Source organism: Pelophylax lessonae, assembly GCF_965119305.1.
Source record: "Pelophylax lessonae genome assembly, chromosome: 1".
Taxonomy (NCBI): Eukaryota; Metazoa; Chordata; class Amphibia; order Anura; family Ranidae; genus Pelophylax; species Pelophylax lessonae.
In genome coordinates this window covers 456,444,990-456,471,918 of record NC_138768.1, presented here as the reverse complement: position 1 = coordinate 456,471,918, position 26,929 = coordinate 456,444,990, and the positions used below count along the sequence as shown (strand labels likewise).

Sequence of the window (26,929 nt, the reverse complement as noted above, 5' to 3'; positions counted from 1 at the left end):
CCATGGTGAAGTATGTCAAGAAGTTTTAATAAAATCAAAACGAAGTACACTTACAGAAATACAGGAAGTGAATCGCAGTATAGTCCGGTGAATGCTATGGCTACAGCGTGCGTTCCACTGACTGGAAGTATCCAGAACTGATGTCACACGTTGTATGCTCTCTGCCTCGCTAGACGCGGTGTTTCGCTCTCCTACTGGGCTTTCTCAATAGCTGGCCATGAGAGCGTGTATGGAGCTTATATAGCTAAACCACTCCTCCTCTAATTTGACAATTATCCTTATTTCTTGGCGATCCAGAAGTGTTTCCATGAACGCCTCTAATAGTTCAATTAGTATTGGTGCCTTAATTCTTTATTAGTTCTGGAATATGCCAATACTGATAAATATTAGACTGATCCTCAGTTTGTAATTACTATTCTCATTAAGAAATCATAATACTTTTCTTATTGATACCATGCAATAGCAGCCCCTACTATTGAGGGACCCAACATATAAACAGATTTTACCCACCAAGCCACAGCATCCACCGGACTATACTGTGATTTACTTCCTGTATTTCTGTAAGTGTACTTCGTTTTGATTTTATTATTATTCTTGACATACTTCACCATGGCGGGCCTCTTGCATTCCTGCAAGGATTATAAGAGTGTGAGTCATCCAGCATTCCTGTTGTTTTCTGGCAAAGTGAAATCAGCAACCCCAAGGAAATTATCCCAGGCTGACTACATTCATTTTTCTGGTGAGTGGTGCAATAGCACTAGCACTTGATGATATTTCTTATATGTGACACATATTAATGCAGATTGTTTTGCATATTCATTTTAAGTTGCACTTAGCACTTTTTTCATACATGATACAGCACATATCATTGAAACAAAGAGGAGCAGCGCTGACCTTTTCACTTATTCAATCCTTTTGTTCCTAACACATTACCCAGTCCATATCAGTATAGATATCCAGCATGAGATTTTTTTCTCATTGAGATCTGATGTGTTTTCAAAGTGTTCCTTTAATTTTTTGAGCATTTTTTTTATTAGCATCAGTGATCTGCAATGAGTGGTGGCTAAATGTCGCAGTGCTTTCCTGTGTCCAGGTATGTATGTTAAGGGTAAAATGTTTTCTGATCATGTTTTGATAAAGTGACTTTATATCAGACATTGATGTGTGGTGGTAGTATTTATGTACTAAGGTCAGCCTCAATTTTTTTTTTTTTTTTTAGAAAGCTACCTTTTCAGTACTTGGTGGACTTGCGCAACAGCATAAATGCAGCTGTAAGACATCCCAAAGTTCTTGCCCATTCCTTGGTTTATGCCCTAATCCCACTAAATCCTCAATTTAAAGCCCAAATGTTGTTCTAAAGCTTGCAGGTTAGTTTTCTTTACAAGCCACAGCCTGAGCAGAAAAGTCAGATCCCTGCCAGTATAATGCAGAGCAAAACCCTTGCTCTCTACGTGGAAGCAGTGCTCCCTCTGTAGAAGTCTGACAACCCTCTGCCGAGTCACAGCCCGAGTTCTCCAAAAAGCATGAGCGTTGCCGTTTGCTGAGCTATAGGTCTGACTAAGTAGGGGACGCGTTAAAATTAGGTAAGGAGACCGATTCCTTACAGACAGCAAAGGTCCCACTCTGCAAGTACTGGCAGAGGACAGGCTTTTCTTCTCGGGATGCGGTTGCTTATGAAAAAAACCCAAAAAACCTTTAAGGGCCAATTTCACACTGTCAAAAACAGCAAATCGCAGAGCAGCTGGAGTGATTTTCGGTTTCAACCGTTCTGCGTTGCCGGCTGGCTAGGGGGCGGTGTGGTGCATGATTAGGTGCACCAAGTGGCTTCCTTTTTTTTGTTTTAAATAAACTTTATGTGAAGTGTACAAAACTTACACTTCATACACTGCAATGTCGGGCAGTGCAATGTGCTGCACTGCCTGATGTTGAACTGCGATTCGGGCCAGTGCGCTGCGATACAATGCAACATGTCTGCCATTTTAGCACAGCACTAAGCTATGTTGCAGTGTGAGTGGGACACATAGGAAACAATTGTTTTCTGTGTGTCCCCTGCAGTGACAGACATTTTACACTGTGGTAAAACGTCCGTCACCACTTATAGTGTGAGCTGACTTGGAAGTCATCTGTGCAGCTTCATGCCTAGATGTATACTCAATTCGCACCGGAAATCGCCAAAAGTAGTGCATGAACTACCATTTCAAATCGATGCTGCACCGCAAAGTCAGTGTTGCACCAATTCGAACAGTGCGATTGGCTGCAATAGGATGCAACTTGTCATGCGATTTGACCTGTCAAATTGCATAACAAGTCACTCCTATGTGAACTGAGGCTTAAAGTAAACCTGTCCTGAGAGAAAGATGGGAACTGCTAGTTACCTGTCTGCAAAACTGAGCGAATGAAACCCAGAGAAAGAATCAGAAATCCTGGCCTGCTTACTTTTTCTGGGTCACAGCGTATCAACATAACAGCCAGACAAATAGCTTTGTGTCAATATCAACTTCTATTTTTTTTTTTTTTACTTTAAAATTTTAAATAATTTTACAAAATGTATACATTCTATATCTTCTGTATTGCTAGTTGAAGCTTACCGTTTACCAAAGCAAGACAGAGAAGACCTCAAGAGAGGAGGACTTTTTTCCCCCCACACAAAACTTGCATGAACTGCTCAAAGCAAAAACAAAGAAATGGTCACCTCACAATGAAGTAAACCTGATACATTGGAAATAATTGTAATGCTCACTGGGTTGCTTGAGTCGGAGCTCCATGGCAGGTCCATTGGACTTTTCTTTTCTGCCCTCACACAGCAGTTTTTCACGCTCTTTTTCAGTCCTATACTCGTGCAATTGGATCTGCGCCTGCCGATAGATCCTCAGGAGGCGAGAGCACAGTGTGTGGTGAAGCCGAAGAAAGAAATACCAGTTATTATTAGCAAAGAGCAAGCTGTACATTTCCTCTGTTGTCTTAGGAGGTGGTTCTGGGGGAGAGCGTGTTGGGGTAGTGGGTTCCTGAGGCACTCCAGCATTTGCTGCTTTTCTGCGGCGCTCAGGAAGTTCTGTTACAGAAGGGTCTGGGACTGTCTCTGTAGGAGTATCCTCAGTGTTGGAGCCAAGTAAGGACTGAAAAGTAGAAGAGGAAGAGGAGAAAAACAGTTCAGGGATAAACTGATGCAAGATTTGCCGGATAGTGTCTTTATCTTCCTTCTGAATAGCAGGTTGTCTTTTTACGTAGTAGCTAACCAGTGATGCAGCATCTTCCAGAATCTGCCAGTCCTCATAGGTATAAATGAGATGTGGCCCACTGGATGCGTTTGGCCTTCCATCAGGATGTTGTTCCTGGTGCTGTCACAAGAGACATAAAATAGTATTAAAGTTTTTTGTATGAAAGCTATGAGACGAGATAATGCTGTTGAACGATTACCTTCTGGTACCTCAAGCAAGGTGCTTTCAGCAGAAGGTCACCAAAATAAGGCATAGATGTCTGCTGTTACTAAGGTATCAGCTCAAAAGGCACAATTTACGTATAATACTGTAATCTCAAAACACAACATTTAGATACTGCTGGAATTTTTAGTGAATAGAGATATGTAAATTTACTGGTGCATCTCAAAAAATGTGAATATCATTAAAAAAAAAGTTAATTTATTTTGGTAATTCAGTTCAATAAGTGAAATTCATTACACGCAGAGTGATATTTCAAGCATTTTGTTCTTTTTAATTTTGAGGATTATGGTTTACACCTAGTGAAAACCCAAAATTCAGTATATCAGAAAATAAGGATATTACACAAGACCAATAAAAAAAAAGGAATGATGGCTTATCGAAGAGTATGTCCATATACAGTATAGTATGCACTCAATACTTGGTCGGCGCTCCTTTTGAATGAATTACTGCATCAATGTGGCATGGCATTGAGGCGCTCAGCCTGTGGCACTGCTGAGGTGTTATGCTCATCTGCATTGATGGGTGTGGTGTCCCATCTTCCTCTTGACAATACCCCACAGAGTCTGTATGGGGTTTAGATCAGGCGAGTTTGCTGGCCAATCAAGCACAGCTATACCATGATCATTAACCGCTTGCCGACCGCCGCACGACTATTTACTGTGGCGGTCAGCCCCTCACAGGCAAAGCGACATAGGTCTACGTCGCTAGCCTGTGAGGCTCTAGGGATCGAGCGCGCACCGCCGGAGGCGCGCTCCTGCTCCCGCACAGTCACGGACCCCGCCGGGCACTCGCGATCTTCCGTTACACCGGAAGAAAGGCAGGCGGCTAATGTAAACAAAGCCGCCTGTCATTCTTCCCTGTGTAAGAATGGAGATCACACGGTTCTACTATGTAGGACCGTTGATCTCTGTTCTTAAACTAGTAGTCACAGTCAATCACAGTTAGAAACACGCCCCTAGGGACACACTTAACCCCTCCCTCTCCAATAAAGTTAACTCCTTCACTGCCAGTGTAATTTTTACAGTAACAGTGTATATGTATAGAACTGATTACTGCAGTAATGTCACTGGTAACCCCAAAACTGTCAAAAATGTCAGTCAAGGGTCCGATCTGTCCGCCCCAATGTCGCAGTCCCGCAAAAATAAAAAAAATAAAAAAATCGCAGATCGCCGCCACTACTCGTTAAAAAAAAAAAAAAAACAACAAAAATCTTTCCCTTAGTTAGTAAACGCAATAACTTTTGTGCAAACCAATCAAAATACGCTTTTTGCGATTTATTTTACCAAACATATGTAGCATAAAACAAATTGGCCTAAAATGTTAAAAAAATTAGATTTTTACTTTTTTTTTTGGGAATTTCATATAAAAAAATGTGAAAAATATTATTATTGCAAAATTTACGCTCTCTTTTTTTGTTTATAGCGCATGATCAAAAAAATTGCACAGGTGATCAAATACCACCAAAAGAAAGCTCTGTTTGTGGGAAAAAAAGGACGTCAAATTAGTTTAGGTACAGCGTCGCACGACCGCGCAATTGTCCGTTAAAGTCACGCAGTGCCGAATCCCAAAATAGGCCCTGGCCAGGAAGGGGGTAAAATCTTCCTGGGCTTAAATGGTTAAAGCAGGTATTGGTACTTTTGGCAGTGTGTGGGCAGGTGTCAAATCCTGCTGGAAAATTAAATCTGCATCTCCATAAAGATGGTCAGCAGAGGGAAGCATTAAGTGCTCTAGAATTTCCTGGTAGAGGGCTGCACTGACTTTGGACTTGATAAAACGCAGTGGACCAACACCAGTAGATGACATGGCGCCCCAAATCATCACTGACTGTGACCTCATGCAACTTGGATTCTCTACTTCTCCACTCTTCCTTCAGACTCTGGAACCTTGATTTCCAAATTAAATGTAAAATGTACTTTCATCTGAAAAGAGGACTTTGGACCACTGAGCAAGAGTCCAGTCCTTTTTCTCCTTAACCCAGGAAAGATGCTTCCGACGTGGACTCTGGTTCAGGAGTGGCTTGATACAAGGAATGCAACAGTTGTAGCCCATGTCCTGGATACGTCCGTGTGTAGTGGCTGTTGAAACACTGACACCTGCCGTAGTCCACTCCTTGTAGATCTCCAAGTTATTGAATGGCCTTTGCTTTACAATTCTCTCAGGGCTGCGGTTATCCCTGTTGCTTCTGCACATTTTTCTACCACACCTTTTCCTTCTACTCAACTCTTCCAAACCTCTTTAGCAATGACCTTTTGTGACTTACCCTCCTTGTGGAGGGTGTCAATGACTGTCTTCTGGGCAACTGTCAATTCAGCAGTCTTCCCCATGATTGTGTAACCTTTGGAACCAGACTGAGAAACTATTTAAAGGCTCAGGAAACCTTTACAGGTGTTTGGAGTTAATTTGTTGATTAGAGTGTGACACCATGGGTCGGATGTACTAAAACTGAAGAGTGAAAAATCTGGTGCAGTTGTGCGTGGTAGCCAATTAGCTTCTAACTTCAATGTGTTAAATTAAGTTTTTGCAAAAAAATCCTGGAAGCCGATTGGTTACCATGCACAGCTGCACCAGATTTAGCATTCTTTAGTTTTAGTAAATCAACCCCTATGCGTCCACAAAATTGAACTTTTTCACAATATTCACATTTTCTGAGAATTTGGGGTTTTCTCTAGCTGTAAGCCATATTTATCAAAATTAAAAGTAAGAAATGCCTGAAATGTATCGCTCTGTGTGCAATGAATCTATTTTATATAGGAGTTTCACCTTCACCTGTACACGAGGTGTACCTTCATGTTACTGCCTAGGGCACAAAAAAACAAAAACTCCTACAAGGTTTGAACGACTCAACCCTGTAGCCAGATTGGGGGGGGGGGTCTTACCGTAAAATCCTTGTCTCTGAAGTTCATTGATGGACGCAGCCTCTGTTTTTCATAACAGTAGGGTTATACTGCCCCCTACAGGAGTAGAACACTAGGCAGAAAAAAAAAAAAAAAAGACGCCTATGCCTATGGGCAGTCCCAGGGGGTATATATCCCTTTCTCTCTGCTATAGGATGTCAGTTTTGTAACAAAGCAGTGTCAGAGAAAAACAATACCAACCCAACTCAAAATAAAAGGGTGGGTGTCCGTCAATGAACTTCAGAGAAAAGGATTTTGCGGTAAGACAAAAATCTATTTTTCTCCATCATTCATTGACGGACGCAGTCTCTGTTCTTCATAGCATTAGGGACGTCCCAAAGTAGTGCCATAAAACATGGGGGTGGGAACAGCAGAAAATAATTCCCCAATGCTGAACCACAGCCAACCAGGCAACATATGACTCATCAGAACGACAAGATGAGACCCACCTGAAAAACATTAAACACCTTTAAATGACAGCATGCAAAAATTTGCAGCCAAAGGAGGAATCTGCAGATGCCAGCACATCCACCTTATAAAACTTTGAAGGTATGAACAGATGACAAGGAAGCCGCCTTGCAAACCTGAACCACAGATGCCTAATGGTGAAAGGCCCAGGAAGCACTAAGCGCCCGAGTAGAATGCGCCTTAACAGGGAAAGGAGGAACCTGACCCTTATTTGAATAAGCCTGCACAACCGTCGGATCCATCTGGAAATAGTCGCAGCAGACGCAGGCAGCCCTTTCTTTGGTCCATCCATAAGAACAAAGAGCGAATCTGACATTCCAAGACTCAGTAGTCGCCAAGAACACCCCAATTGCCTGAACTACATCCAAAGTATGCAGTGCAAATTCCTTAGGACACAAGGAGGGTAACACAATGTCCTCATTTAAATGGAAACTACCTTCGGAAGAAAGGACGAATCCGGACGAAGCACCACTTTATCCTTGTGAACCACCAGATAGGGAGAACGACACGACAACGCCGCCAGTTCCAACATCCTGCGCACAGAAGTAATAGCCACCAAGAAGGCCACCTTAATAAGATAAGGTAAGCAGGGGAATCTCCAGAATATTTTCAAAGGGAGGATTCTGGAGAACAAACAGCACCAAATTAAGATCCCGAGGTGGCAACAGAGGTCGCACAGGAGGAGCCAAGTGTCGCACCCCCTGGATAAAGCTACGCACCAGGGAATGGGACGCTAGTGGCCTTTGGAAGAAAATCGCCAAGGCTGAAACCTGACCATTGATATAGTACTCAAGGCCAATTTTATGATCAACTCCCCGCTGAAGAAAAGCCAAGATCCGAGCCACCGAGTAAGAGCGATGCAATGATAGATCTTTCTAGAAGTCGCTTTTCTCGCTTTAAGTAGAGTGGGAATCACAGAAGCAGACAATCCACTGTCCTTCAGCACCTGGCTTTCAATAGCCAAGCCGTCAAAGCCAGCGACTGTAAAGCAGGATGGAAGATTGCTTCTTGAGACAGTAGATTCTCCCTGAGAGAAAGTCTACAAAGAACATCTGCGACTAGCCTCACCAGGTCGGCGTACCAAGCTCGGAGAGGCCAGTCTGGAGCCACAAAGATGAATTCTGCCTCGATCCTGCAAAGAAGTTTTGGCTTCAACTTGAGGAGGAAAGGCATACATCAGCTGATACTGACCCCATGGAGTCACCAGCACATCTGTGGCGTCTGCCAGAGGGTCCCGAGCGCGGGCCACAAACCTCTGCACTTTCCTGTTGATCCGAGACGCCAACAGATCTACATCTGGAGTGCCCCAACAAAGGCACAGCTGCTGGAACACCTCCGGATGGAGAGACCATTCCCCTGGAGCCAAGGTCTGCCGACTGAGGTAATCCGGCCTGCCAATTTTCCACTCCTGGAATGTGAACAGTGGAGAGAGCTGGAACAAAGCGTTCCGCCCACCGAAGGATGCCTGCCACCTCCAAGGCCGCAAGGACACTTCTGGTGCCCCCTTGGTGATTGATATAAGCCACGGCCGTGGCATTGTCCGATTGAATGCGCACTGGACAGCCCTGAAGGTTATCCGTCCAGTGAACTTGACAGAGCCTGATCGCCCTCAGCTCCAGAACATTGATCGATAACCTGGATTCTTCCAGGGATCAGACACCTTGAGCAGAAAACTTGCCAAGAAAACCCTCCCCACCCGGACAGACTGGCATCTGTGGTGATCACTGTCCAATAAATGGGGAGGAAGTATTTTCCTTGTTTGAGCGTCGGGGGCCGAAGACACCATAACAGGGACCCCCTGGTCATCTGGCTCATTTGAACCTGAGTGTCCAGAGAACTTGGATCTTTGTTCCATTTGAGAAGAATTTCCTTCTGGAGTATTCTCAGATGAAATTGAGCGAAAGGTACCGCCTCGAAGGGCGACGCCATCAGTCTCAGAACTCTCATACAATTCCGAAAGGACGACCATTTGCTGGACAGCAATAGCTGAATCGCAGCCTGGATATTTTGAAGTTTGTCCGGAGGAAGAAACACCCTGGCTGAGGATGAATCCAAAGTCAGGCCCAGATAATCCAGTCTCATGAAAGGGACCAGGGACGTCTTCTGAAGGTTCAGAATCCACTCAAACTCCTCTAGAGTTCTCATGGTGATCTCCAAGTTTGTCCCCAGCGCCATGGGAGACTCTGCACAGAGAAGTAGATCATCCAGGTAACCCAGGATCAATATCCCCCGCTGGCGTAACAACGCCAAAACGTTTGTGAAGACCCGAGGAATAGAGGCGAGACCAAATAACGCCATAAACTGATAGTGATCCTCTCCCACGGCAAAACGCAGAAACTGTTGATGTTCTGCACATATTGGGACGTGGAGGTGGGCATCTTTGATGTCTAATGAGGCCAGGAAATCCCCCTGATGTAGGGAAGCCACCCCCGTGCGGATTCCATTTTGAATTTTTGAACCCACACAAAACAATTCAGTGCCTTTAGGTCCAGGATTACATGCACCTTGCCTTTCTTCCTGGGGACCGTAAACAAGTTTGAATAAAAGCCTGAAAACGTTCCGAATTCAGAACCATTACTCCTTGTTGTAACATGTCCTGCACCGCCCCAAAGAGAGCCTGTAAGCGATTCGGGGACAGTCGCACATTGGAAGGGAAGAACCTTACCGGAGGGATGGATCGAGATTCGATCTTGCAACCCGACCATATGACCTTGTGTACCCACTGGTCTTGTATCCATGATAGCCACAGGTCCGGGTACCGGCAAAGACGCCCCCCCACCCAGGAGAAACCCAATTTCTGTTTGCCAGACCAGGGTCGCTTGGATCCACCCGAGGGCTTGAAGGCCTTTGATCCCTCATCACTTGACCTTGAGGGGCAAAAAAAAAAAAAAAAAGTTGAAAAGGAGGGAAAAAGGAAGGAAAAGGAGGGACCCAGTCTACAAACGGGGTTCCTTACCCTTGTTAGCCTTTTGGAGAAAGGCACTCTTACCCCCTTGTAAGACCTTTTATAATGTCATCAAGGGTAGCCCCAAACAGGCGATCACCTTGAAAAGGTAGAGGATTTTTTGGAAGTCTGATCCGCAGACCGGCATTTTAGCTAAAGTATACGCCGAACGACCACTGCCGACACCGACATTCGCGCCAACAGTGGAGCCACATCCAGCGAGGCATAGCAAAGAAATTGCAGCCCCTGAATCAACTGGTGTGGATGGATTTCCTTATCACTTCTGATGAAGCAGATGTGCACAGTCCAATCATACTGACTGATAAATTGCAATGTTGCACAGAAAAGATATTAGGTTTGTGGTTGTGGATTACAACACCTAGAGGAGGTGAATTGATAAATGTAAGAATTTTTAATAGGAATTCGTGACTCCTCACCTCCCTCACAACGGTGTATTCCTATTCTAGCTGGATGTAGCTTTTTGTTCCTGGTCTAGAGGAGGTCACATGTACAGTGCGTGAACCCCCACATGTAATACAGTCCTTCCCTCACAGGAACTGTGAACAAGCTTCAAAGAGATATATCACTGTATACTCAGCATATCAGCATGTACAGTATTGAATCGTGTATGTCCTTATTAGAGCTGCACGATTCTTGATAAAATGAGAATCAGAAAAGTTTTGCTTAGAATAAAGATCACGATTCTCTCGAGATTCTCGGCGTAATATCTTTTACATTATACAAAAAAATTGGGCTAACTTTACTGTTTAATTTTTTTTTTTTTTTAATTAAAGTGTATTTTTTCCCCAAAAAAAAAAATGTTTAAAAGACTTCTGCGCAAATACAGTATGACATAAAATATTACAACGATCACCATTTTATTCTCCAGGGTCTCTGTAAAAAAATAAATAAATAAATAAATGTTTGGGGGTTCTAAGTAATTTTCTAGCAAAAAAATACTGATTTTAACTTGTAAGAAACAAGTGTCAGAAAAAGGCTTAAGCTTCTTTCACACGGCCGCTCAGTTTTTTTCCTCCACTGCGGCACTTTTTTTATTTTTCTCACGGACACGGATGACATTTGTGTCATCCGGTCCGTATGTCCGCATATCATCCCATCCGTTTGCGGATGATATACGGACATAATGTATGTCTATGGGATTGTGGATGTCAGCGGATGACACCGCTGACATCCGATTTTGCGTCCGTTCTGTTTTTTTAAACGGAAGAAAAAATAGGGTTCTGCTCAGTTCCAAGAAACGGAACAGAACTGAAAGGATGCAAATCGGATGTCAGCGGATGGTCATCCGCTGACATCCGCAATCCCATTCACATGCATTATGTCCGTATATCACCCGTGTGAAAGGGGCCATAGTCTTAGAAGTAAAACTACCCTCACTTACCGATGGAAGTTCACTCCTTTGATCTAAAAGAACGAAATGATACATTGTAAAGCATTGTGTTTATCGTTCTCTAGCAGCCTTAATGTTGATAAACATTGGAGGCTCTTTTTTTTTTTTTGATAGCTGTGAGTGAGCAGAGAACAGCTCTGAAAGAATTGAGGACACGCAGTTTTAAGATCGTGAGGGGGTGAATCGAGATCATGATTTTCTAATGATTAATCGTGCAGCTTTAGTCCTTGCATAAAAAAGCACAGTCAATATATCCAAGTCCCAAATCACAGCACTGATTCCATTAGATAAGGACATTTTCTTATATCCATGCTGGCTGTATATGGATGTTCCCGATTTATATGGGTACAATAGCACTCACAAAGTATCATTATCCCTGGGAGGATCCACCATATTTCAGGTTCCAAGAGTCCACATGGCCATTGGAGCAGGTGGCTGGGCTGTGAACTAAGCCTGACCAGTTTTGTTGGGTTTATCGGCTGCTTTAGAGGTTACTGCTTCAATCGCAGAATCACTTCCTGTTTATATCTGGGCTATACCCAGCAAAATGGCTGAAGCCGACACTATCGAGCATGTGCGATGCGTCATGAAGACAAGGCGCCGCCCACACCGATGTGGGCAGCGCCGTGACGTTATCTGCATCCATCATTTCCCTCTCTCAGCCATAGACATAAGGCACAGACATAGGGCAAACATCCAAGGAGTCATAATTCCAGGGCTCTCCACTAGATGTCATCAGAGCTGCATTTTTATCCCCTTTATCTCAAAACATTGGAAATTTGCAGTTCTATTCATAATGCTCAGCCCTGTCAGCAGATTTCATCTGATTTACCTTACCCAGTCATAGTATCGGTGGAATATTATAGGTATGTGAATGGGGGAACACACATAATTTCAGGTATTCCTTACTATTATACGTATATATTACATCCTCTCTCTACATAAAAAAAAAAAAAAAAATTCATGAATCGGTTAAGGCAAAAGAGAAGTGAAACTTAGACTATCATTGAGGCCAGGTGGTTTTGTCACCTCCAATTCCCAAATCCCCCTTGATCGCGTTGTAAAACAAGGCGCTTAAAGTCACCTCCCCTTTTATTATTTGGGACCACTTCAATCGCCCAACAGCTCAGACATTTCGGATCTCTATTGTGTTGTAAACACACATGGCGTGCAATTGGAACCTTTAGGTGGTATGTTTCAATCTCATAAATATGATCCAGCAATTATTTGCGAATCGTCCGGATGGTCTCCCGAACATAGAAGTACCCACAGGTGCATGAGATTACATAGACTACTCCCAAGGTGTCACATGTCACTTGTTGATTGCACTAGAGGGTCCTTCCCATCGACAACACCAACCCCTATCACCCTCCACCATATACGAGCAAAAATTGCACATTCCACATCTCTGCATTCCCACATTCCTGTCTTTTAGGGGGTTTCCACTGTAGGTCACTATGTACCAGCAGATCCCTTAATGAGTTAGCTTTTCTATATACAATTTTTGGAGAACTGGGAATAAATTTACTTATTGTTGGATCACTAGTCAGCAAGGATTAATGCATGTCTCTCTAACTTTGTTTGCCAATTCTGTGTATTGAAAACATAGACGGACCTCCTTGTCACCGCCCCTGTACCTTCTTTCGAGATTTGAATAGTAGCTCTTTCCTATTAGACTCAGTGGCCCGTTTATAGGCCCATTGAGCCATCTATTTTTCTATCCTCTCTTGCGAAACCTATCAGCAGGGTCCAAACAATTTCCCTGGGCCCTGAGATACTTCCCTGTTGGAATACCCGGGACCAAAGGTCAGGGGTGGAAGCTCTCCGCGTGCAATAGGCTATTCCGTGCCGTAATTTTCCTATATAGTGTGGCTTTTATGGTCAGTAATCGCAGCAACAATACCTGAACAGTGCCTGCAACTGATTGGATGCAGGTGATGTTTGGTCAGAAATTTCCATTCTGGCTCCTTTGAAAGAAGTTGCTCAGAAAATAGACTTGTTGAGTTGGTAGGTGTCAACAGAACAAATTCCTGCTGAATTCGCCTAAATTCAATTCAGATTATGGTCAGCTTTACTATAATTTGTCTCTGCAAAAATAGCAAGGGAAGCAACACATCTGTGTTTTTAAAGCAGACCCATGTTACAAACATGTGATTAAACATAAAGCCGCTGAATAGAGATTATGTACATATAAAAATTTCCCATTCCCCATGCTGCCAGCTCCAGCCAGCCCTTTAAGGCTTTCTGGACAGGAGGCAGAGGCTGGCTTCCCGATCATGCGATCACTGTCACTGGGTGTCACAGCAGTCTCATGATGCAGTGCCCATCCTGCTCCCAATAAAAAAAAAAAAGAAAAAAAACAGACAGTAGTCGAAGTTTGCCCTCAGCCCAGAACAGCAAGGTGCATATATGTGCCAGCTGGGCATTAAAACACACCCACCAAGCTGCTGCATAATCTAAGGAAGACGTCTGCTGTTTGTGTTATTGCCTTGATTTTTGGAAAGAGATTTGTCTCAGATTCATCTATTTTAAAAGGGATGAAGAAACTGCAGGCACAATACAACACTGAGAAAGCACTACATGGGCACCATAAAGGCTAAACTTACTTTTCAGGAAATAGTTTAAGAAAAGACACGATAAAACAAACAGCAAACTCTCCTGAACAAAGGAATAAATATGCAGAACAGTTTCCAAAAAAACGTGTCTTTTTACCTGTAGGGGATTTTTTGACAACAAAATCTTCTTCATCAAGAAGATGATGTGCATGCCTTTTATGATTCTCTTAAAACCTTTAAAAAAACAATTTAAACACGTGACTTCTTACTCAGACTATACCACCTACCTCATCATAGACACTCTCAATTTCATTTAGCAGACTCTTTGATCGAAGAGCCTTGGTGTCATTCTGCTTAAAGTTAACAGCCTGGTGATCTAGAGATTTTAAGTATGCTCTCTCGTACTGTTCTCGCCAAGTTTTATTAAATCCTTGCTGAGCTTCTCTCCACTCCTCTTCTTTTGCTTTTAATCTGCAGCAGGGAATGGAAAAATAAAACAGTGTTAAACAAACCTTTGCAAACAGATTTTTAATCAGAAGGTGGGTACATTTTCAAGCAACGGTACGAGTGCCCCCTGGAAATATTTTTGTCATAGTAAGTACAGGTTATAAACTACAGGGCAAGCAAAATGCTAACAATATTTTAGATCGATCTAAGCAAAACAAATATACTTCGTCATTTAAAAATTGAGATTACCCACTAGGGGTACATGTAAAAAAAAAAAAAAAAAAAGTAAAAAAGTACAAACATTTGGTATCGTTAATTTAATTGAAAATATTTTTGTTATAGTTTTTGTCAGCTGCATGTTTTCAGTAAGGAAAACTAAAGCAAAAGTAAAAATCAGATATGTATATAAATCTATGACGAAAATCAATTCCAATTTTCATTGAGTCGACTAAAATTGAATGGGTTTAGTTAAATTGTAATGCGTTAGAGAAGCATTTCCAAACCTATTATATACTCCTGACTCCTGGAGTAAAAATTGAATAGCATGTTATTACTTATGGTGATAAAGCAGAGCTCCAGACTCCTTGGCAGTTTTCTCCAAAAAGCATCCTCATGATTCTCTTTATTTGCACAATATAAATAAGATACTGTTATAAGTGTACAGTATTTCTTCTTCCTACTTTTAAATATGACATTCAGCATAGGATCCCAGCAGACAGGCAGCAAACATTACCAGCGTGGGCATCTGAAGCCCGCTCCTACTTGCTTCTGAGACCATGCGCGGGCTGGCTACCCAGCATGCACCTCCCAATCTCGCACCTGCTTAGTAGGGACACAGTATGGCACACTGTGTTGTTTACAGGTTGCCATAACAATGGCAGCAGCAGCAGTTTCCGCCCCATTGTTATGCCAAATGGCCAATCAACACAGAACCTGAAAGGAAGGCAAGTGCGGTCTGAAGACTCCTGGGATAGACGACGCATTGATAGATGACGAATCGCCAAATGACAAAATCGCCTAGGCAGCTGGGACCAGAAGTGCAGCCTTCGTACAGAAAAATAAAGTATTTAGAAATAAAAAAACAACACTACAGACTGTCCTGCGGGTAGGCATTGTGTTGCAAAGAGCATCAATAAACGGGTGAACTCTGCTTTAGTCCCGGTTCACACTTGTGCGATGCGGGAAGGCTGCGAATTCACAGCCTGTTCCCGCATCACAAACGCACATCTGGCAGTTCACACTGCCATATGCGATACGCAGGGGGTGTCAATTAAAGTTTAACGACACCCCCAGTTTGATCGCATATCGCAGTGCGATCTGACAGTTCGCACAGGATCGGATCGCACAAGTGTGAACCACTGTGCGATCCGATCCTGATGCGGCTGGAAAAAAAGGGTCCTGTGCGTCTTTTGTGCGGGTGCAGTGCGAATTTCAGCCATACAAAGTGTATGGATGAATTCGCACCACACATCCGATCGCATGTAATGAAGGAGCAGTGCGCTCCGATATTACATGCGATCGCCGCACTCGCAAGAGTGTGAACCGGCTCTTAGGGTTTGAACATGCACTATAGACACAAATTAAGCTGTTGTGTTTAGAACGTCTTTATAAATAAAACTAAGTTTCATAAACAAACAAAAATATTGCTTTTTGGCAAACAGAAGCGCAACCTTAAAATATATTTAAAAAAAAAAAAAAAAAACTGTTAACTCTATTGGCTGTAATGTCAGGCTAAAAGTGAGGATGGGGAAGTAAAGGAGAGTGAGGGAGTGCACAGGGCAGGGTGTATTATACTTTGGAGTCGGAGAGGTGACCTGCGAGTGGGGATGGGGAAGTAAATGGGAGTGAGGGAGTGCACAGGGCAGAGTGCATTATACTTTGGAGATGGAGAGGTGACCTGCAAGTGAGGATGGGGAAGTAAATGGGAGTGCACAGGGCAGGGTGCATTATACAGTGCATTCAAAAAGTATTCATACCCCTTAAAATTTTCCACATTTTGTTACAACCAAAAATGTAAATATATTTTACTGTGATTTTTTTGTGACAGACCAACACAAAGTGGCACATAATTGTTAAGTGGAAGGAAAATGATAAATGTTTTTTACATTTTTTACAAATAAATATTTGAAAAGTGTGGCGTGCATTTGTATTTAGCCCCCTTTACTTGGCTACCTCTAAATAAAATCTAGTGGAACCAATTGCCTTCAAAAGTCACCTAATTAGTAAATAGAGTCCACTGGTGTGTAATTTAATATCAGTATAAATACAGCTGTATTGTAAAGCCCTCAGAGGTTTGTTAGAGAACCTTAGTGAACGAATAGCATCATGAAGGCCAAGGAACACACCAGACAGGTCAGGGATAAAGTTGTGGAGAAGTTTAAAGCAGGGTTAGGTTATAAAAAAATATCCCAAGCTTTGACCATCTCACAGAGTATTGTTCACTCCATCATCCAAAAATGGAAAAAGCATGGCAAAACTGCAAACCTACCAAGTCATCCACCTAAACTGACAGGCCGGGCAAGGAGAGCATAATCAGAGAAGCAGCCAAAAGGCCCGTTGGTAACTCTAGAGGAGCTGCCGAGATCCACAGCTCAGGTGGGAGAGTCTGTCCACATGACAACTATTAGTCAACCAAGGATGATGGAGATGTGGCCACTGTGTTTGAGGCGGCTCTGGTGTGCTCATATGAAGGACTACATCATTTACTCTTTCAGGGACTGCAAAGCAATAGAGCACCGACTGGCTCTATGGGGGTCACGGTTAAGGCGTGGGATAGGGTTACGAAAAACTTTATGCACTTCCACTTCACAATTATGTGCCACCTTGTGTTGGTTTCTCACATAAAAGCCCAATAAAATAAATGTTTTACATTTTTGGTCTTAACATTACAAAAATATTGAAAATTTCAAGGGGTGTGAATACTTTTTCAGGGCACTGTACTTTGGGGATGGGGAGGTGACCTGCAAGAGGGGATATGGTAGTAAATGGGAGTGAATTGCACAGGGCAGAGAACTGGTATGGAGGGGCTTTTTTTCACATTGCTAAGCACTGCTACCTTGCTAGGAGGGGAAACACTCACGTCACATCCAGACAGACTCCAATCCCACAGGGGAGTCCCTCTTCTGTGGTTTGCAGAAATCTCAGGCAGAAGGCAGACAGAGGGAGCCTGCGTTTCTCAGCCAATACAGCTTGACAATAGAGTCAAAGGGGCTGGGGCTTTGACAGACAGGCAGAGCTCACAGGAAAGCGGAAGTCCAGATGGGTACTGGAGATTTTAGTTAACTAAAATGTACTGGAGATTTTACTCGATTAAAACATGACTAAAACAATTCAGATGACTAAAATGCGACTAAAATTTAAATGGCATTTTATCCACTTGCCGACTGCTCTATAGCTGAATGTCGACTACAGTGTGGCCAGCTAGTTCTGGGACACCGTCATATGATGGTGTGCCATGATTGCGCCTGCTGCTGTGATCAACTGTGTCCAATCACAGCTGATCACGGATGTAAAACAGAAGCCGGTCATTGTCACTCCTTTCCCACAAACAGTGCGAGGAGAGGCGAAGAGAAACAATAACTGGCTTTTGTAAAAGGGACATGGACACCGATTATCAATGCAGTTCCAACAGTACCCACCACTGCTGCCAATCAGTGCCCAGCAGTACAGCCCACCAGGTCTGCCCCATCAGCGCCCATCAGTGCAGCCCCATCAGCGCCCATCAGTGCAGCCCCATCAGCGCAGCCCCATCAGCGCAGGGCAATCAGCGCAGCCCCATCAGCGGCAATCAGCGCAGCCCCATCAGCGGCAATCAGCGCAGCCCCATCAGCGGCAATCAGCGCAGCCCCATCAGCGGCAATCAGCGCAGCCCCATCAGCCTAGCTCCATCAGAGCCGCCCCATCAGCCTAGCTCCATCAGCGCAGCCTCACCAGAGCTGTCTATCTGTGCAGCCCCATCAGCGCCACCCCATCAGCCTAGCCTCATCAGGGCCCATCAGTGCAGCCTCATCAGGGCCCATCAGTGCAGCCTCATCCGGGCCCATCAGTGCAGCCTCATCAGCGCCCATCAGTGCAGCCTCATCAGCGCCCATCAGTGCAGCCCCATCAACGGCCATTAGCACCGCCCCATCTGCGCCCATCAGCGCAGCCCCATCAGCGCAGCCCCATCTGCGCCCATCAGCGCAGCCCCACCAGTGCAGCCCCATCAGTGCAGCCCCATCAGTGCAGGCCCATCAGTGCATGCCCAAAATTGGCCTTTGCAGGAAGGGGGTAAAAGTGCCTGATAGGCAAGTGGTTAATCAAAAGACTATGGCAAAAACGAAATAGAAATTAGACGTAAAAATTAACACTGGGCACCAGTATATTACCAACAATGGCACGCACCAGCAATTTTAAGGCACACAGTAAAATTTAAAATATGCTCAATAACTACTAAGGGTCTTAAAGTGTGTTAAGAAAACTTTATCAGCTCAAACTGACATGTGAAAGGGCAGATCCATCAATCCTCAATGTGCATGTAACACTCTGACACTATCTTTTGTACGTGGCAGAAAAAGATTATCATACCTGGCAAGGTTTTTCCAACCTTTATAGTCATAACATTTTTCTGGTTACAGTCTTCTGCGCCAACGTTAGACTGTTTGTTCAGAGATTGCAGTCTACATGCCACTGCAGTAAAAAGTGCATATCTAAGCAGTGTACTTACTGGTTGGTATGGCTACACTCTTCATTCTCAAAGGATGTTTTTTTTATATTCCACTATACACCTCTATAAATTCCAAACTCTAGACACTGTAGAGCAGCCCTTTTCAACCAGGGGTGCCTTGGCAAAAAAAATGCCTAAAAATTGCCCCAATGCTGTATACAAGCCAGTGGGTGTATGAAACTCTAGTTACACAAAGCCACAGGTTTTCAATGTACATCATTGGAACTAGCTGCCAACCTTCTAATGACCAATAACATCATCAATTCATAAGGAGGATGTCAGTTGCCTACATATCATTGTTTGACCTTCTCTTGCCTTTCTCCATCAGCTTTGGGGTCTTATTAGCCAAGTGATGGAAATAAACTGAGGGAGAAAAGAAAAATTTGAATATTTGTCCCAGTTTGCAAAAGTGTATTTGCTTTGAAAGAATAAATGATCTTTAACGTTGAGTGTCCTACGTCTATTGATGTTGCTGCATTATGTAAAACTATCAGAATAGTTTGTACATTTTAGAATGGGGCGCCTCAAGACCATAATTTTGGAGGGTGCCTTGAGATGGTCTATAATTTTTAAGGATGCCTTGACTAAAAAAAGGTTAAGAAACACTGCTGTAGAGCATGAAAATCAGAGAAGGTTACAGTTTTCTGTGATAATGCAAGCACCATATCTGCCACTATCATTCCACAACAAAAGCAAGCAATACTTATAGTGCAGTGTGCATGAAAAGAAATATATACACCCAATGAGAATAGAGAGGAAAGGGACATCTGGTTTATTTTAATTGCCAAGTTGTTTTCCCGGCAAAATTATTAATATTTTTGTCTATTTATTCCCAACGTTGCTCACCCTCCTACGACTTGCTTTGTCCCATTTTGTGCTCTTACCTCTTTAACACTACAGGTACTGCAGTGACAGGATTTTTCTTGAGGCTTTCTATGATATCTGGAGCTTTGTCCCCATATATTCGGTAGATGGCTCGACGCTGGATGACTTCAGATGTTCCACCCAAGCAGTCATCTAGCCGAAACTTTTCCTGATCTTCTGCAGACATGCGAGAAAGTTTCTTTTGAACACTCTCCAGGACACGGATTGTTGCTAAATTGGTTTCTAATACAACATCAAGCTGACAAAATAAAAAATAAATAAAAAAGTAAACCTCGACTGTGGCAAATAACCCTAAAGTGGAATTTCTGCATGCTGTGTGTTATTTTCAAACAAAAATGTCAGAGCCTATGCTGTTGAACAAATTAAGTTGCAAGTAGATACAAGAAAAAAATACATTTGGGGATCCATTCACCATGACCTTCAAGTTGGTAACGCGGTAGTAAACTTTAGGAAGAAGCTTCCAACTTCACGTGGTCTTCCTTCCAGGTTTGCAAGCTTTGACCGGGGGATAGCTGATCTGCGATAACTGTACAGGCCCGAAGGAGTAACGGCCACGGCACAGAGCTCTGAAGGAACAGCATGAGTATGCCGTTCCTTCATAGGGAATGCGCCGGTGACATCACCGGCTGTCAAACAAGAGAACAACTCCTAAGGCCTAATGCACGTTTAGGAGATGTTCATTTTACCTACAGGTAAGCTTTATTGTAAGCTTGCCTATAGGCAAAAGTCACAGAGGGGAGTTTACTAAAACATTAACCCTTTTTGAAGCTCTAAGGAACACTGGGGTGGGGTAAACCTTCAAAATTATATCCTGGTTTATCTGGCCACCTACTCACACATGCAGGAAGAATGTAAACATTGGAAGGCGAACTAAACATTACGTTTTTTTTTTTTTTTATTATCAAACATACACTTACATACAATTGAACAACAGTACATAAAAAGATCCGTACGAGTACACTGATACCCAAAACTCAGTATGCATTTATCAAAACATAATTTGTGAGAGCAGCAGAGTACCGCAAAGCCTTCTAAGCCTTTTTATCCCACCGCCTCCAAAAAACAAAAAAGAAGCCTGCGACCTTAACGATAAAACATAAAACAAAAACACACCATCCTCCTCTGCCCAAGGTCTGTCAAGTGTGCAAAAGCATACCCACAATAAACAAATCACAAAATTAAGTATCCCAATTTGTCCCCTCTCAGAGACCTTCAAATATTCACCTCTCCCTCTAAACTGCCTGTGGAATCCACCCATCGGAACCAAATCTTCCTGAATTTTTTAGGGGCTCCCCTGGCTTCGTAGGTCATCCGATAAAGCAGAATATCTGCATTAACTATCTTTAACCACATCCCAAAGACAGGTTTTCCATATATATCCACCCTCCTTGCTATGAGCTTACCAACAGAGAAGAAAATAAATCTACGGAATAGTTTTGTAGCAGCATCTATATCCTCATCTTCAATAACTCCTAATAGACATAGCAAGGAAGTGCAATACATTGTTGGGACCAAACTTCTCTACGATTAACTCATTAACCATAGACCACAAGAGCCCTACCTTGGAACATTCGCACACCATGTGAAGGAAAGTACCCTCGCTCAACTGACATTTATGATATAATGCAGAGTCCTTCTTATGCATGCAAAATAAAACGTACAGGAGTATAGTACACTTGATGTAAAAATCGTAATTGGATCATCCGATCCATAGAGGCAATAACAGTGGTGAGTAAGTATCTAACACCTCCTTCCACAGTACATCCAATAACTCCAGTGCAACAGCTACCCAATGGGCACTTCCTCTATTAGTTTTGAGTCCCCCGTGCCCAAAACTGTATAGTATCTGAAGACCTGCTTAGAAAAATAAGGATCAAGTAAAATCACTTCCAAGTGGGTATTTTGGAGTTGAACAACCCTACACCCAAACTGTGCTATGGCTGCATGACGTAGCTGTGCGCATTTGAAATGCCAAAACCAGGGTATCCCAAAGTTTGTACACAACTGCCCAAAAGTGGATATCTTCCCATCCTGAAACAGTTGGTGTACGTACTTCATTCCATATCGAGCCCAGAGGAAGCCACTCTCCAATTTAAAAAAATCTTGTAAAGACAGACTGAACCAAAGGACTATTGGGGGTCTTTGACAAAGATGTGTAATCTAGGAGATGAGAGGATATACAAAAAAATTTCCCTGGAAGTGACATGACTGTGCCTACCTCTCTAGCCGGGACACCTCCTCTATAAAGCATATTAAGCAAGGCTTCAAACTAAGCGGCCACTTTGCGTCAACATTCTTTAGCGAGATCGGACGGTAGGAGTCACATTCCTTGGTAGCTTTCCAACTCTTCGTATCAAAACCACAATCACATTTCCGTGACCGTGAAAATATCCTAGGGGCTGCGACAAATGGTCCTGGAGCTGGAATTTAGTGGCTACCGTATCTCAATTTACCCTTATTTTTCTGTAGCTACATTATTAATATCATCCCTCATATTTACCTGTACACTGTTCTTAATATACAGACATACCCCTCCCCCTTTTTTACCTTCTCTATCTCTGCGATAAAGGGAACACCCCTGAATGGTCGCCATCCAGTCATGAGAGCTGTCGAACCACGTCTCTGTTATCCCCACAAAATCTAAGTCCTCTTCAAACATCAGCAGCTCCAGCTCTCCCATCTTGTTGGCCAGGCTTCTGGCATTGGTATACAAACCTTGCAATTTTGACCGGTTACATATATCCTCATTTGATGTTTTTAGGATGCTCTTGTGATTTTTCCCCATACCCACCTCGGGTTTAGGAGCTCTGAATACCCTACCGCTAATGTCCCCATTTGTGCCCTCTGAATCTTGCTTTCCACTGGCTAATTCTACATCCGTACCCTCCCCCCATCACCTAATTTAAAAGCCCCTCCAACTTTATGGCCATCCTCTCACCCAGTACGGCTGCACCCTCCCCATTTAGGTGCAATCCTTCCCTAACAAAGAGCCGGTGGCCGACTGAGAAGCCGGCCCAGTTCTGCAGGAACCCAAAACCCTTACTACACCAGCTCCTCAGCCACTTATTAACTTCCCTAATCTCCCGCTGCCTCTCTGGTGTGGCTCGAGGTACGGATAGTATTTCTAAAAATACTACCTTGGAGGTCCTAGTCCTCAACTTAGCTCCTAAGTCCCTGAAATCGTTTAGGACTCTCCATCTTCCTCTGCCTATGCCATTGGTACCCACGTGTACCATGACAGCTGGGTCTTTCCCAGCCCCACCCAGTAATCGGTCCACCCCATTCACGATGTGCCGAACCCGAGTACCCGGTAAACAGACTGTTCGGCGCTCACGGTCTTTGTGACAGATTGCACTGTCTTGTCCTTCTAATGATTGAGTCCCCTACCACCAGCACCTGTGTTTCCTTTCCCTTTCTCCCGGCCTCACTAGAGGAGTTCTTCCCCTGGCAGCTAGGGGCGTCGCTCTGCTCCAGCAATGCTGGTCCCTGACTGGTTTCCCCAACATCACGCAACGGGGCGCATTTATTGGGGTGCTCCAGCCCAGGACCGGCCTCTTTGCCTTGTCCCCTTCTACCCCTCCTAACTATCACCCCTCTACTCTGCTCTGATGCCTGCACCTCCAATACTCCGCCCACCTCTGTGCAGGCCCCTGCCTGCGCCTGATGGGTACAATCCCAGCTCTCCTTCGGTATGGACATTCGGCTCAGTGTTGCCAGCTGCTTCCCTAGATTCAGGACCTGAGCTTCCAGGGAAGCAACGTGCTTACATTTTGCGCATTTGTACTCGCCCTCGATCGCATGATCGAGGAAAGCATACATATCACAAGATGTACACCCTCTGGTACTCCGCTACACTCACTTGACACTCACAGTCGCACACACTCACAATCTCACAGCCTGGTCAGTCGCACAACACTCACAGTCGCACAGCCCCGGTCAGTCGCACAACACTCACAGTCGCACAGCCTGGTCACTCGCACAGCCCTTTACGACCAACCTCCAATTTTCTAACCTGACAGGGTTTGAGACTATTAGTTTAGAAGGCCTATCCTCTAAGAGCATGATTTCCAGTATTTATCAGCTTCTCATTACTGACCTTATGTTGCCCTGTGCTGCGGCATGCCTATATGCGAAAATGGGAGCCGGTCTTGGGGAAGGAGCTGCCTCTGAAAACGTGGCAACCTATTTGGTCACAGGCATCCAAGAGCTCTATCTGTACCTTATACAAAGAAAATCAGTACAAAATTCTCTCTCACTGGTACCAAGCAGCAGACCTGCTCCATTCCATATATCCCTCTGCCAGCCGCCATTGCTGGAGCCGCGAAAAAGCCCCAGGCACGTTGTATCACATCTATTGGTCTTGCTCACTGATCCTCCCTTATAGGCGGATGGTTCACTCCCTACTCCATTTCATCTTTGGATCCTGGTGCTTTTCAATCCCAAAACCTTCCCCCTGGGCCTTCCACTTCATTCCTTTCCTATAGTTTAAAAAAAAAAAAAAAAAAAAAAAAACTCCTTGCACAGGTGCTTGGTTGCTCTTAAATGGAAGAAACAGGAGCCCCCCTCTTTGGTAGAATTGCATTCTAAGATGCGAGATGTGAAGTGGATGGAACATCTGACTGCCTACTTAAAGAGGAAGTAAACCCTCCTCTGTAACTTGTACCTATAGGTAAGCCTATGATAAGGCTTACCTATAGGTACTGTAAATATCTCCTAAACATGTACCGTTTAGGAGATATTTATCTTACTTGCAGCCAGTGACGTCACTGGCGCATGCGCTCTGAAGGAACGGCCGCTCGTGCCTTTCCTTCAGAGCTCCGTGCGCAGGAGTGACGTCACCCCGGCTACGGCCAATCAGATGGCCGGATGCCGCGATCCTGGAAGACGAGCGACTAGACATGTCGCCCGTCATACAGGTGAGCGGATGGCACGGCGGGGGCTCGTTCTAAGGTAAGTATTTCATAATGAGCTAGTATGCGATGCATACTAGCTCATTATGTGTTTCTCTTGCAGCTTGCAAAAAAAAAAAAAAAATAATCGGGTTTGGGAATTGTAGGATGGTTTAGAAGCTTCCCCAGTCTGACGTATTCCTGGTCATGTCACGGTGTGTGCAGATGGCAACTTCTGATTTTGGCAGGGCTCTACATTAATCTCTCCTCCTCCTTTATACATAAACACAAACTTTAAGTGCTTTAATAGGGTGCTGAAAGTAGTGCCAAAAATTATATAGAAAAAAAAAAAAATATATAAATTATATATATATATATATATATATATATATATATATATATATATATATAGGCAATATGGTAAAAACAATTCATATACTAAGGGGTTTCACCCAACAAAATATATGAAAAAGTTAGCCCCAAAATGGACATATATGAACTTCAGTCCACTAACAAATAGTGCATATAAAGATTCCCAAAGTGCTGCAATTGATAAAATTCACCCACACAGGAGAGTGTGCAACAAACAGAGGACAGTGTCCATGCTTGAAACCAAGTGGATTCATGAGGTGGGCACTTTGAGTTCTGGGGTCTCAAGATTGACATTAACTGCCTAATTGATAATAGCCAATTCCATTATTGAAATTCGCATTTGGGGTTTTTGTATCATATGTATGGTTTTTGATATAACCTGGATTTCTTTTACTTTTTTTTTTTAAAATTAAAGTAGTATTAAAAAAATAATAAGCATATAAAACAAAAGTTAACAATTCCAACAATTTTAGAATGTTTTTTTTTTAAAATATTTTTATAATAATTTTTATTCAGTTTGCTTGCTCATTTTTGTTATCTTTTTTCAAGATACTATTTTTAGCAATTTTATCTTTTATTAATTGGCTTATTTATACTTACTGTTTGTAATGCAGTAATTGCGATATAAACATTGGTCTTCAGTAGTATGGTGCCTTGCCATATGTTTTAGTATTTTAGGATGACCCATGATAAAATGGAGTTGTTGTTTACATATGGGCAGACTACAACAACATGGCGCCAACCAATGTAAATCTTCTGTGCTAGCAGGCTATTTTTGGATGAGCACATGTAAGTCAGCCATGGGCGGATCCCTTGAGGACGTGCGTCCACTCAAAACTTTTGGGGAGGGGCCTTTATGTGCCGACATAACGTCGCCGGGTTCAAAAGCCGGATCGGCAGCCACTGGAGAGAGTCCGTGCTGTTTTGTGCTCATTGTATTCCACATGGTTTGTATTTGCCAATTTTAATAGAATAAATGACTACACTATATACTCCTTTTCTGGGATTCATGATGTGAGCTTTTTCGCTATGGGCAGATTGTTATTGTAACCTGGGATCTGGATTGCCTGGTTATACAGGATTAGTTATCATACATGCCTTAATATTTCATTTCCTGCATATAGAAGGTGGAGATTGGGCACACTGCTGGTGACAGAGTGGAGTACCTTTGCATGCATTATTTTATGAAGAGGACTGAAGTTCATATAAGTCGATTTTGCACTACAATCACTTTTTAAAAGAACTAAATTTGTTTACATATATTTTGTTGGGGGAAACCAATTAGTATATGAATTTTTTTTTTACCATATTGCCTTTATATATATATATATATATATATATATATTTTTTTTTTTAGCACTACTTGCAGCACACTTTTAATACACTTATAGTTTGTGTGTGTTTATGTAGAATAAGTTAAGGGCTGTTTTATATAAATCATAATTACAGAGTCTTATAGCCCTTTAACATTAAATAAACCAAGAGTTAGTACTGTGTCATTATATTAGAAAAGATAATATAGCACAGCAAAACATGATCACACAAAAAAATAAAGGAAGGGAATGCATATATATATATATATATATATATATATATAAAGATAAGTTAGTTGTAATTGACAGGACTAAAAATGTTAAAAAAATAATGGGATTTTTTTACTTACCGTAAAATCCATTTCTCCGAGTTTATCGACTGACACAGCGCTCCATAAATCATAACTACTGGGTTATATTGCCTCCTCCAGGAGTTGGACTAGGCAGAACAAAAAACACCTGGCCACGCCCATGGGCCGTCCTCAGCTGGTATATAAACCCCCTCTCTACTCTAGGTAATCAGTTTAGTAGCAAGCAGTATTAGAAGTATCAGAACTCCATAGATGGATGGGTGCTGTGTCTGTCAATGAACTCAGAGAAATGGAT

At 43.1% G+C, this 26,929-nt stretch overlaps 1 protein-coding gene across 1 annotated transcript in view; it reads right to left on the bottom strand.

Moving 5' to 3' along the window:
* The window catches only part of SIN3B (SIN3 transcription regulator family member B), a 131,561-nt gene that overhangs the window by 36,194 nt on the left and 68,438 nt on the right, over positions 1-26,929 (bottom strand). Inside the window, exons 12-14 of the mRNA XM_082260991.1 lie at positions 19,749-19,987; positions 14,000-14,183; positions 2,741-3,338 (exon numbers count right to left, since the gene is read on the bottom strand). Coding sequence (XP_082117117.1) covers positions 2,741-3,338; positions 14,000-14,183; positions 19,749-19,987 — 1,021 coding nt within the window. The remainder of the gene's footprint in view (positions 1-2,740; positions 3,339-13,999; positions 14,184-19,748; positions 19,988-26,929) is intronic.